Source organism: Heliconius melpomene, chromosome 19 (genome assembly GCF_056956725.1).
Source record: "Heliconius melpomene rosina isolate 202511_hmr_F chromosome 19, ASM5695672v1, whole genome shotgun sequence".
Taxonomy (NCBI): domain Eukaryota; kingdom Metazoa; phylum Arthropoda; class Insecta; order Lepidoptera; family Nymphalidae; genus Heliconius; species Heliconius melpomene.
Genome location: NC_140407.1, coordinates 11,921,155 through 11,933,752, shown reverse-complemented (window position 1 = coordinate 11,933,752; position 12,598 = coordinate 11,921,155). Strand labels below are relative to the sequence as shown.

The window sequence follows — 12,598 nt, the reverse complement described above, 5'->3', positions numbered from 1 at the left end:
ACTAGGTAATAACTGATGGGTCTTTATTTATTCAAATCTACTAAATTGCATGTTAATTGTAACAACAATGATTTCAATGTAACTTTATTTGACACTGGAATTTTAACTTTGAAGCTGAATTTATTTACTCAGAATGTTACCTACAACATATGTTACAGATGTAATTAATTAATTATTAATATTTAGTCTCCATATACATTCTATCATTAGGCATGAAAATATTACATTTGGTTTTATTAACATAAAATTTACAATTTTTATATTTACTTGTTATGTAAAATTTATTAGTTCAATTAATCCAACAATTAAATTAAATTCTACTCATTCTGATTTCAATCTTATAGCAGACAATTGTTGCAATTGCACATAAATTAAAAATATTAATAATCCTAATTTGTTTAATTTAATAAATCCTAAGTTATATACAAGGTCTGCACTCTTATCTGCAGCATTGCATCACTTCAATACTATGTATGCATTAATAAGTCATTAGTATAAAACATAGTTAGTCTACCTGAAACTCTCCTAACAGCCACACATTTTTCTATTTCCACTGTGACTCAATTCTATTCGTTTTATGATTGAGACTAATTAATATGTTTTAAATTATTACCAAATCTCTTTTTAATTGATTAATCTTTTTTTTTTTTAAAACAACTTTAAGCCAAATGTACATAACAACACGCACATTCTACATACAATAACATCAGCATCTATAATAACTAGAACAGGCATGCAAGATCTCAGAACAACTATCAAGTCCGCTCCAAGCGAGAGCTCATCAATAGCCAAGGAAACAAAACCATTTCCTTCCAACAAATTAACAGTATTACTCACCCTCCAAGTGAGAGCTCATCAATAGCCAAGGAAACAAAACCATTTCCTTCCAACAAAGTAACAGTATTACTCACTCTCTAAGGTACAGTTTATTGGTTCTTCCTCACACAACAAACATTTCAGAACAAACAAAGGTTACAAGTCATACTGCTACCATTCATAGGTTTCCTTATCCAATGTTACTCACACCTCCTTCACCAACAATAAAATTGTTCCAATCTAAAAGAAATGTGTAACGGACGCCCAATTATTAAGCTATGAATCTCTTGTCTTTCTTTTTTTTTTTTTAGTCACTGATTTATGCTCAACTGAATTGTGCTCATCTGGCAAGCTCGAAACGCCATATATCAAGAATTCAATTCAATTCACTAAGCCCTATATACATTGACAAGAATCATCTCAAGGCAAACTGGCACGCGTCTCTCCTCTAGCACACTAAGCACAACCACAGGACTCTTCAGAATCAGCCTGCATAAAACATCAACCACCTATGATCACCAGTAATCACTCACTCACTCATTCAACCATGAACATCACCCTTAAGGCGCCCAGAGTCATGTGATAAACATTCTGAATCATTCCAGTTATTAGCACTTCTAACCCTCTCCACCTCCTCATACTATAGCTCAATATCATTGATAACAGAGTCAAAGTTTGATATAAAATAGTTTTGTATTATTCAAATATTTAAAGAAGACAATGCATCAGAAAGATTACGGGCTAACTTGGTAACCCCTGAAGTAAATTGAGAAGGTGATAAGGTATCAGAGGCCATACATTCAGATAATGCACCTTTGGGAAAAGTATCAAATCTAACAGTTAATCATTTAAATTTGTTTTTATCAAACTAGCATGACAGGTTGAATTATGAGAAGAAATATTGTTTTGTGTACCTTTTTCAAGTTTGTCTAATCTCCAAAGAAATGCATTGTAATGCTCACCAGTAGAGGCACTCAGATACCTGGAGACACACAGAGACGCGTCGCGCATTGCGAGCAGAAGCGCGCATACACGTGCGGGGACGCGTCGCTCATCAGTATCAGAGGCGCGCAGTCACGCGCGGGAACCGCATCGAGAGCAGTAGCGCGCAGATACGCGCGGGGACCGCATTGCGAGCAGTGGCGCGCAGATATGCGCGGGGACCGCATCGCGAGCAGTGGCGCGCAGATATGCGCGGGGACCGCATCCCGAGCAGTGGCGCTCAGGAACTTATTGCGCATCGCGAGCAGTCTCGCAGACGCATCGCACATTGCGAGCAGAGGGTGTGCAGACGCACACCAAGATGCGTAGGAATGCGTCGCACATCGCGAGCTGAGAGCGTGCAGAGGCACACCAAGACGCCCAGGTAAGCGTCGCGCATCGCGAGCTGAGCGCGTGCAGAGGCACACCAAGACGCGCAGGAAAGCGTCGCGCATCGCGAGCTGAGCGCGTGCAGAGGCACACCAAGACGCTCAGGTAAGCGTCGCGCATCGCGAGCTGAGGGCGTGCAGAGGCACACCAAGACGCGCAGGAAAGCGTCGCGCATCGCGAGCTGAGGTCGTGCAGAGGCACACCAAGACGCTCAGGAAAGCGTCGCGCATCGCGAGCTGAGGTCGTGCAGAGGCACACCAAGACGCTCAGGCAAGCGTGGCACGTCGCCAGCAGAGGTACACAGAGACGCGCGGGGACGCGTCACTTGTCGTGGGAGCAGAAGCACCTCATAGCGGCACGGCGGCGGCATGAATGTCCTGCAACAGGACCATGAAAGCACCAGCGCGAGCGCTCGAGACACCCTTAGCGCTCGAGTCTCATAACATGGCTTTCAAATGACTTAACCTATCTCGCTAACCGCGACCACGTGTCGTGTCCGGTCGACGTGATTTGTTTTGTGATTTACTTCCAGCATCACCCATATTTAACACTGTATTTCTATATAAGCAATAAATAATTTAAGAAAAGAGAAATGATGAAACTGGTGTTTTATTTGCTTTCACAAAAATAACAAAATTATAAGGTACAAGGATCTGGCCTGATGGGCTTAGATAGGTATCCCACTTCTGAAATTAGGTTTCAGAAGTGAAATATCAAAAGAAAACTATACAACACTAATGTTACAAATACAATCTTATTTATTATAAATCAAAATAATTATAAACTGAAGTATAAATAACTAGAAACTTATATAAAACACCATCAACATTCGAAAACACATATAGGTATTTACTCAGTGTTAATTATAGCAGCTCTTTAACCAATTCACATTATTTATTAATTAAAACATTTAAATTACTTTATAACTTGCTAATAATTATCTATTAACAACCTAGTAACAAATCACATCGACTACAACACGTGTAACCTCAAGTATGTGAGGGCCAAATATGTCTTCCCGCTTAAATTAGTAACTTAATAACAAAATGAAAAGAGCGGGATGTCAAAATGACATTGACACATTGCAGTACTATATTTGACAGTTGACATTTGTAGCACAGAAGTCTCCTAAGTATATATCCATTTGTTACGAACCTATAACGTAGATTATATTTAAGGAACGAGTTCTTCTTCTTTGTGGACAATTGGGAATTATCATTGAAACAGTGCTACCTAATGTATCTGTCAAAAATTATTCTGATATCACGACATTTAAGCAAGAGTTTACATCTTATAAGGAAATTCTTGTGAAGAAGTATTTGTAAGTAATATTTTTAGTGCAATCGTTTTCTAGCATCACGAAATAACATTATGTAAAGTGTTCAATAAATGGTTATTTGCGATATATATTTGCGATAGCAGGATAAGCAGTGGGAACCTGGGAACCTAGTATTAAGACGCTCTATTCCCATTAAGAAATTACCGTTCCTAATATTCTGCAGAATTCCTAAGACATTGTGCGTGTTGGAGAAAAGTGAAGTTAAAAAAATAACATAATTCATGCGTACAATGTACCTACCTATATATTAAAATACTAAATAGAATTAGTAGGTACTTCTACTTATTGATCAGTGACAAAGATACAGTTACGGACATTAATGGTCATGTAGTTGTATTTTAAAAAAAAAAAACTTATTTGTCACAATTATTTTATGCAGCATGCAGAATAGACCATTTCCTACCGAGGAAGATTTAGCTAGCATTGACGAAGAGGCTTTAAGAAAAGCAGCAGAAGAAAGTGAAAAAGAAAAAGATGAGGAAGAGGAAGAGTGGATTGGCGAAATACAACTGAGTACTATCATTTCCTTTTAACAAAATCACTAGAAATCTATATTTTTTTTATTTATGTGTGAAGTGATGATCATATATATTACTAGCAGCCCGCCCGCGGCTTCGCCTGCGTTAACTACGTTATTATTAATTTCTGTCTCCATGAGTACCTACGTCCTATGAGTGACGTCCATGCAAAATTTAAGACTCCTAGCATTTGTAGTAACGAAGTTTCATACAAACTTTCAACTCCAAAAACACCCCCTTAGAAGTCGAATATTGCAAATGCCCATCTTAGCGAGCACCTACGTCCTATAAATAACTCCTACGCAACATATGAGATTCCTAGCACTTGTAGTTTCTGAGATTTCGTGATGAGTGAGTGACCTTTCGATTTAATAAACTATCAAAACTTTATTTTCTTAGGACTTTCAAGCAAAACGTCATTTAAACAGACATAATTACAGTTTTAACCCAATCTCTGGCCATTTTATTTTTTAATATACACATTTCGTGATACGATCTCTTTAAATAAACCATATCGTTGTTTATCGTTCCCCCACTCTGGTGAAAAAATGCGGCGTTGAGTTTCGCCACTTAGCTCGCAAAGTTTTCAAAAAATTAAGGGGAGTCAAAACATGCACTTAACATAGGTTTTCTCTGATTACCCGCGAAAATATCGTCCAAGTGAAAAAGAAAATAAAATCTTTGCCTTTCGCGATTCGCGAACTCAGTATCTGGGCTACTACATTTTTATTATTGAAATTTTATGGCATCCTGATCATTTGCAAATTTTATAGTAGTTCTATACTAAATATATGCTTATAATCTGATCAAATTTTAATTTTAAATAATTTGCTTCATTTTTAGTTGAAAGTGAGGATGGCGTAGGGACAACTATAACGTGGGCTGAGTACTGCGATGAAGGTATATGGGTGGTGCAACAAGGTACAGGGGCTCTTATTCTAGTCAAACCTGGACATAATAAAGTGTTGAAATACGCACCCATTCCCGGGGCCTGGTGTGACGATATAACTGCATTGAGATTTGTGTAAGTTTATGTATTTTATGGTCTTCGGTATTTGCCAAAAATCGATCAATCTGTGTAGATATTTCTCTGTATATAGATACAACACGAAAGAGGTAAGCTGATGCATTTGAGTGAGATTGGGTACTATGTATGTAAGTGTAAGTGTGATGACGGGTTGAAATGCGGCGCATTCCTTGCTTTATGTAAACCGATAATTTACTATTTTTTACTTTATGTAAAGCTTACTTAGGTAAGTAAGCTTAGTTTAGCTTAGAAATTGAGGTCAACCCAGTGGCACGCCACTACAATCTTTGTATTCCGTATACTTGAAGCATAGTAGACTTAGTCTTCTCGCTAAAACCGGGTCCAATCGGTTATTTTAAAAATTAAATTCTCAATTTATATTTTAACAGTTGTGAGAATCGTTATCTAATTATTGGAACCAATTGTGGTTATATTCGTATGGTCCGTATGCCCAATGAAGAGGAAGACACATCGGAACATCACTATATGACTTGGAAGCTAGCACAACAAAAGCTTCTTAAAAAATTAAAAGGAAGGCGCTTAGCGAAGGAGGAGGTGTGTCATAATTAATTATTAATTATTCATAATTCTAAAAATGTCAATACGCTTCTATTAAATTTTTAAAGTGAACTTTAGATTTATAGATTCATTATTATTTTAATATATTATAAAGTGGCGCAGCGGCACAAGGGTGTAACTGCAACGCGACGGTTGTGGGTTTGATCCCCACTTGAGCAAGTAAAATATTTATTTACGTTTATATTTCCATTTCTTCGTTCTGGCTTCGAGGCAAAGCACGGCGTTGAGTTCTGCTACTCAACACACAATGCCTCCAGAATTTGGCAGAAAGTGGGGAACGGAGCGTCTTAACACTAGGTTCCCTCTGCCTACCCTGCTGAGTGGGGGATACAGCATGAAGCTGATTTAATCAGTATTTTATATATAACAACAAATACCTACTTATATTATGTGTTGATTATGCTTGTAGGTGTTTTATTATATTTCATGAGTATCTTATATACAGGGTGAGTCATATTGAACTTTCCGATTTCAATAAGGTGTGTATTAAAAACAAAGCGACATGCAGTAAAAATTATTTTATTGTTTGAGAGCACATAACATGCAGTTTTAATTTAGTTGGTTTTAAAAATGATATCCTGTAAATGTCTACCTCCATTGACCACACACTGCTGAAGCCTTTCCCGGAAGTTGTCCATTACTCGTCGAGTCATATTCAGCGGAATAGCATTGATTTCTTCCGTGATTGCAGCCTTCAGTTCATCGATGGTTCGGGGACGATGCGTGTACACCTTTTCCTTCAGGTAACCCCAGAGAAAGAAATCGCAGGGGGTTAAATCAGGTGATCTCGGCGGCCACCCAACGTCACCTCGCAAAGAAATGAGATGACCGGGAAACATTTGTCGCAGGATTTCCATTGAACGCCTGGATGTATGGGCTGTAGCACCATCTTGTTGGAACCAGATGTTATCGTTGTCATGATTCTGCGTTAATTCCTCCAATTTCGGTTTCAGAAAAGTTTCAAGCATGTCGCAATACCGAGCAGAGGTAACTGTGACGACTTGACCATCTTCTTCAAAAAAATAGGGACCCCACACACCAAACTCTGCAATAGCGCACCACACTGTCACTCGAGGGCTGTGAAGTGGTCGTTCGTGTAGGTTTCGTGGGTTATTCTCAGCCCAGTATCGAAAATTCTGTTTGTTGACAGTTCCGGCGAGGTGATGAATGTGCCTCATCACTGAAGATCAAAACAGCAGTGCGGGGGATCTGCTGAATGTCGCGGCATAAATTTGTTCGTGTGTCTAAGTCTCTAACTGTTAATTCTTGCACTACCTGAATCTTGTATGGGTGAAATTTAAGGTCTCTATGCAGTATTCTGCGGACACTACTGAAAGATAATCCTAGTGAAGCGGCATGTTTCCGAACAGAACGCCGAGGGGATTGTTGAATTGAAGCCCGCACTCTATCCACGTTTTCCGCTGACGTTGACGTCCTAATTCGGCCTTGTGGTCTTGTTTTTAATGCTGATGATGTTGCTCTAAAATTTGATACCCAATTTCTGATTGTTGGTCCAGTGGGAATGGGATCACGTCGACCAATAGCAAAATGTAAACGGAACGCACGCTGTGTTGTGATCACGGAGCCGCCATTTTTAATAAACTCTTCAACTACGAACGCACGATGTTGTCCCGACCAAGCCATTGCTCACACTAAAACTGCATGTCATGGCGCGTCTAATGACACCATCCCCACCCTTCTACTCCTTCCCTTCTTCGTGCAACGTCCTTCCAAAACCGGAAAGTTCAATATGACTCCCCCTGTACTTTATGAGATATGGGTATATATATGGTTCTTTTAAAATATATATTTGTAACCTTAGTGTGAAATATTGTTTAATGTCATTTTAATTTAATTGATTTCTTTATATATCATAATATCTCTAGACTCAACCAACGCCACGTATTGATCTACTTGACAACTATTACCTTCCAATGCATGACTACTACACAGGCGCTATTACGTGTATGGAATTCAGTTCAGATGGAAGGTATACATGTATATGTTTTTTTTACAGCATCACCCTGTATCTCGCACACAGCAGGTTAGGCAGAGGGAAGTTGAGGGGTGTTGAGTGAAGTAATTCAACGCCGCGCTTTTTCTTCGATACTAGAGGGAAGAAATGAAAATAATATAAATTTAAATAAATATTTCATTACTTCGAATGGGAATTGAACGCACTACCAGTCGCGATTACAGGCACATTTTTTGCTATTGTGCCACGGCTGGCCTCTGGTATATGTATTAGTAATGTATTTCTACTAATATTTTTTATTCCTTTTTCAGGTTTTTATTTACTAGTGGATCAGATGGTAATATATTTTCTTATGTGATCAATTTTACAGAGCCATTATTACCACCACCCGTTCTACCACCAAGTGCAGAAGTTCCTGTGAGTGTAACATTCGTAATTGAAACTTTGAAACTTTTCAAAAAACTTCTTGACAAACTTTTTGAGACACTTGTCTCGATTCTACGGATGAAAACGCTGGACGCCATGTCGCTCTGAATTTTAGAACTATTATCTAAGCTATTTCAATTGTACATTTTTTGATATTTTTTTCTTCTATAAAGTGCTTCTGTCTGTCAACAGTTAGCTCAATTAAATATTATAAAGAATTACAAGTAATTTTTTTCTTTTTCAGAAAGTGGAAAAAATGAGGGAACCAAGTACTCTGGATGGAGAAATAATGTCTCATGAAGAGCTTAAGCAAAAAGAAGAGTACGACAAAATGATAGCAATCGCCAATGCACACAAGAAACGTGTTCGCGATCAACTCGCAGAACTTTCGGCAGAATATACTAAATTGATAAAGGCGTGAGTTATTTCAATGTTTTATGCATTTTTTTTTAGTTTTATGCTGTACCCTGTATATAGTAAGTTAGGCAGAGAGAACCTAGTGTTAAGTCACTCCGTGCTGCCCAATTCAAGACATTGCGTGTTGCAAAGAACGTCCTTGTACAATTTATTACAAGATTTATTCCCCCCGAGTAGGAATTGAAACCACAACTGTCAGTCAGACACTGTGCCGATGCGCCAGGACGGCCACAAAGGGTCTGGCCGTTTAAGCATGGGCAAGCTGCAGTGGTTTCTAATCAATTGTTTTTAATATGATTATGTTGCATTTTATCCGAATTAGCGATATACCAATTTTTTGCCTCTAACCCTTAGTAAGGGTGTTACCCCCTTAACTTAATAATTTATGGGATATTATATAATTTTTGGGATATTATAAATTGTATAAAAAATAGATTTGGAGGCGCTTTATTATACCACCCCGATAATAACCCCTAGCAAAATTATATATACACTTTTATTAATTAAATATAATTATTGTCTAATAAATTAAGCAATCGGGCACTACCGTATTCGCAACAAATTGATGTGACTTTGGATCCTCGCCCTCTTGCTGTCCAAGAACAAGAACTTGACGTAGCTAAAGCTCTTACTCGGCGTAAATTAGCCCATCAATTGGAAGCATCAGATCTAGCTTTACATAAAATGTATTCAAGAAACATTATACAATTGGACGTGTTCCCATTTACTCTCAAAGCGATAAGGTAAGGCTTAGTATTTAATATAGAGATGTTTTTATACATATTTTATGTATAAAAAAAACTTCCTGGTCCAAAGGACAAACTCTAAGGTATAAACTATTTTTTTAACTTCACATTATATCCCGTATATAACAGTGTGGGCCGAGGGAACCTGGGAACCTAGTGTCAAAACACTCCGTTCCCATTAAAACACTTCCGTCCGAATTCTGGAGGCATCTGGAGCCTACTCCATTCCTAAATCGATCTGTCGCGCTTACAGTCGCACGCTTGTGCCTCTGCATTTTTTATCTTAAAGGCCAAAATATCAGTTAAATTTATCACGTCGTTTATTTTATTAAAAGAACAAATTGTAAATTATGTATTATTTTTGACCATTTTATCTGATTTCAGTTTTTGTATGTGTATAAATAGTATTATAAGATAATCATTATTTAGACATTCAACTTAATTAAATATTTTATGTAATTGAGTGATTTTGTAACAGAGATCCAGAAGTTATGATAAGGCCTTTACGACAGAAAAATCTCTCACGTGCATTTTATATACAATTGCAAGAAGTTCATGAAAAAATGGCTGAGGCTGCTCTGCGGGGAAGGTGAAAATCTTTTATAATTGTAGGATAAATCTCTTTTATGGACTAAAAATTTATTTAAATCGTACCTATTTCTTTTACATGCCGACATTAGGAATTTAGATTTATTTAAATTAATTGAAAAAGAAAAAAGGTAAGTGATTTCAACGCATTTTATATAGGCATAGTACCGATTTACAAGAATGTATTCACTCAAAAAATGATGTTTTTCAGAATCTTAAAAAATATTGATAATTTGCTAACACTGAAATAAATTATAATTTGAATATTGCTCCAAGTTCATCAATAAATTTCAGTCCATTTCCTTATGACTATATTATTATACAGGGTGGAAGAGGCAGCGCTTCTTTTATTGAAACTGTATATAGGGTAATATATTTCAAACCCACACCTAAGAAATTAAGCAAGGTACCTCAACAGTTTGGATGTAGGATTTTTTTTTCATTTCACGATTTTTTTCCATACCTGTATTTCGTGTGACGCACACATACGTGTGCGACGTTTCCGATTTGACAGGTAAGTGTGTGCGTGCCTATGTTATACTTTACAAATGGCGTTTTATTTTAAAACGATAATTTTATTATTTATTTTGTTTGAAAAAATAACTTTTTCATTTTTGGAAATAATTTTTTTTCCGAATTATATTAGGCTTTAATAGAGTAGTTAAAACTGTGGTTTCATTTAAAGTGGTGCTGACAATTCCACCCTGTATACTATATTATAAATAGCTTAACAATGGGCAAAATTTTATTGCTAAAACTCTACATTTTACACTTTTGTATAGGAACATTTATGTAATTAATCTTTTTTTTACGTTGTATCCCGTGGCGGAACTCAACGCTGCGCTTTGCCCCCACACAAGAGCGAAGAAAATGGAAAATTTTAATTTAATTTTAATTTTAATTCTTCAGTTCCTCGAATCAAACCCACAACCTTTCGCGTTTACTGTCTCACTTTGCGCCTCTTCACACGACTGGCTTTTTTAAAACGGAAATTTTAAATTTTAATTATAATATTTATAGGCGGACAGAATCAACTACACAAAGAGTGACTGCGAAAAAAACATCAATTGGGCCACCTAAAGTGGCATCGTTTCTTCTAGGCCTTCCGCCAAATCCTTCGCACCCTTTAAAGAAAGCGCTTCGAAATTATTATCAGAGACTGAATCGACATCACGTACAGTTTATAGAGGTAAAAATGTATATTTCTTTTAGAATTTTAATAAAATTACCACTTAACTATTTTAAAAAACTAGAGATTTAAGAAATCTACACTTTATTTTATTCAATCATAGTATTTTTACAGCAAATTTCTTTAAATTTTATATAGGTATGTTATTACCTGTAGAAATTTCAGTACTGTTTTATTAATAACTGTATATTTTTCTCTTTCTTTATTTTTGATAGACATTGTTTATTTCATAAAATAATATTAAATATTATAATTACAAGTATTTACCTTATGAAAAGCAAGACCCTCATTTGTCTTACTTCATTTATTCAGTTTCAAGCTATATCTCACATAAAACAGTAGTGTAGCGAGTATAATGCCTAGTGTGAAAAATTTCGAAAAATTCTCTCTCTCTCTCTCTCTTTCAACTTCCGCAATATCTCGAAATTTGGGCGGTGCGTGGTGAATTTAATGTATTAACACTAGGTTCCCTCGGCTTACCCTGATATATGCAGGATCAGCGTGAAACTGAAAAAATATATATATAAATGTTGATCAGTTTCAAGAGCACTTGTCTCGGAAGCCAGACGCACACGCCTTGCCTCCTGGAGCTGCGGAAGCGCTAAAAGAGGCCGAAGCAACTATTGGCAATAGAGTTCTAAAGACACAATCAGATTACGTGGCGCCACAAGGACATAATACACAATTGCGTGTTTGTCTTGCGAGGAAAGAGGTTTACTTTTTTTTGTTAAAAATAAAGTCTAAAATAACTTATAGATATATTTTATATATAATATTCTTTATTGCACAAAATATACATAAGGAAACAATAAGATACATTTAGTTCACAAAGGTGGAATTATCTCTATAAAAGATCTCTTCCAGCCAACCAGCGGATGTGGATGAGTTACAAGTAGCGGGTGAGATCATAGTACAATTAAGTTATTATTTTAAACATTTAGTTAATTAAGCACAAACAAAACAAAATACACATAATATATTATAACATATAAATACATAATTAAAACAAATATATAAGTCGATATACATATACATACTATATAAAATATATAGATGTTTCATACATACACATATTGTATATACATATAGATTATAATAAATATATAAATAAATAAAAAAAAATACATAGATATATGAGATGAAAATGTGGATTATCTTTGTTTTAAAAATAATATCTGTCTAATTCTACGACACAAAAACATTTTTTTCGACCAGGAACTACTGTTTTTGATATAAGCACATTCAAACAAACGAACTCTTCAGCTTTATAATATACAAGTATGAAAAATAAAATATTAAAAAAAATAAAAAAAAATTGTTATGTTTTAAATAACTTCTTATCATACGCCTAAATTGTATAAGAAATCGTTATTTTTTAAAAATACAAACAAATCTTGCCAGATTTATGACCACAAACGGGAATTTAATGAGAAAGTGTTACAACTGAGAGAACAAAAGTTGTGGTTGGTTACGAAAATGCAAGACATAGGTCGACGACTAACTGAAATACGAAGTGAAATACCCCACAAGCTAGCGAAGCAACCTCCCCCTGTGCCAGATATTGATGACGATTTGGAATTTCCTGAAAAAAATCTCGAGGTTTGAAA

The 12,598-nt window shown here is 36.1% G+C and overlaps 1 protein-coding gene across 1 annotated transcript in view; it reads left to right on the top strand.

Annotated features, from left to right (window-relative positions):
- The window catches only part of LOC146528778 (cilia- and flagella-associated protein 44), a 29,684-nt gene that overhangs the window by 8,270 nt on the left and 8,816 nt on the right, over nt 1-12,598 (top strand). Inside the window, exons 13-24 of the mRNA XM_085202772.1 lie at nt 3,366-3,508; nt 3,906-4,039; nt 4,888-5,068; nt 5,461-5,626; nt 7,537-7,640; nt 7,937-8,042; nt 8,296-8,468; nt 9,002-9,211; nt 9,693-9,803; nt 10,823-10,991; nt 11,530-11,703; nt 12,393-12,590. Coding sequence (XP_085058898.1) covers nt 3,366-3,508; nt 3,906-4,039; nt 4,888-5,068; nt 5,461-5,626; nt 7,537-7,640; nt 7,937-8,042; nt 8,296-8,468; nt 9,002-9,211; nt 9,693-9,803; nt 10,823-10,991; nt 11,530-11,703; nt 12,393-12,590 — 1,869 coding nt within the window. The remainder of the gene's footprint in view (nt 1-3,365; nt 3,509-3,905; nt 4,040-4,887; nt 5,069-5,460; nt 5,627-7,536; nt 7,641-7,936; nt 8,043-8,295; nt 8,469-9,001; nt 9,212-9,692; nt 9,804-10,822; nt 10,992-11,529; nt 11,704-12,392; nt 12,591-12,598) is intronic.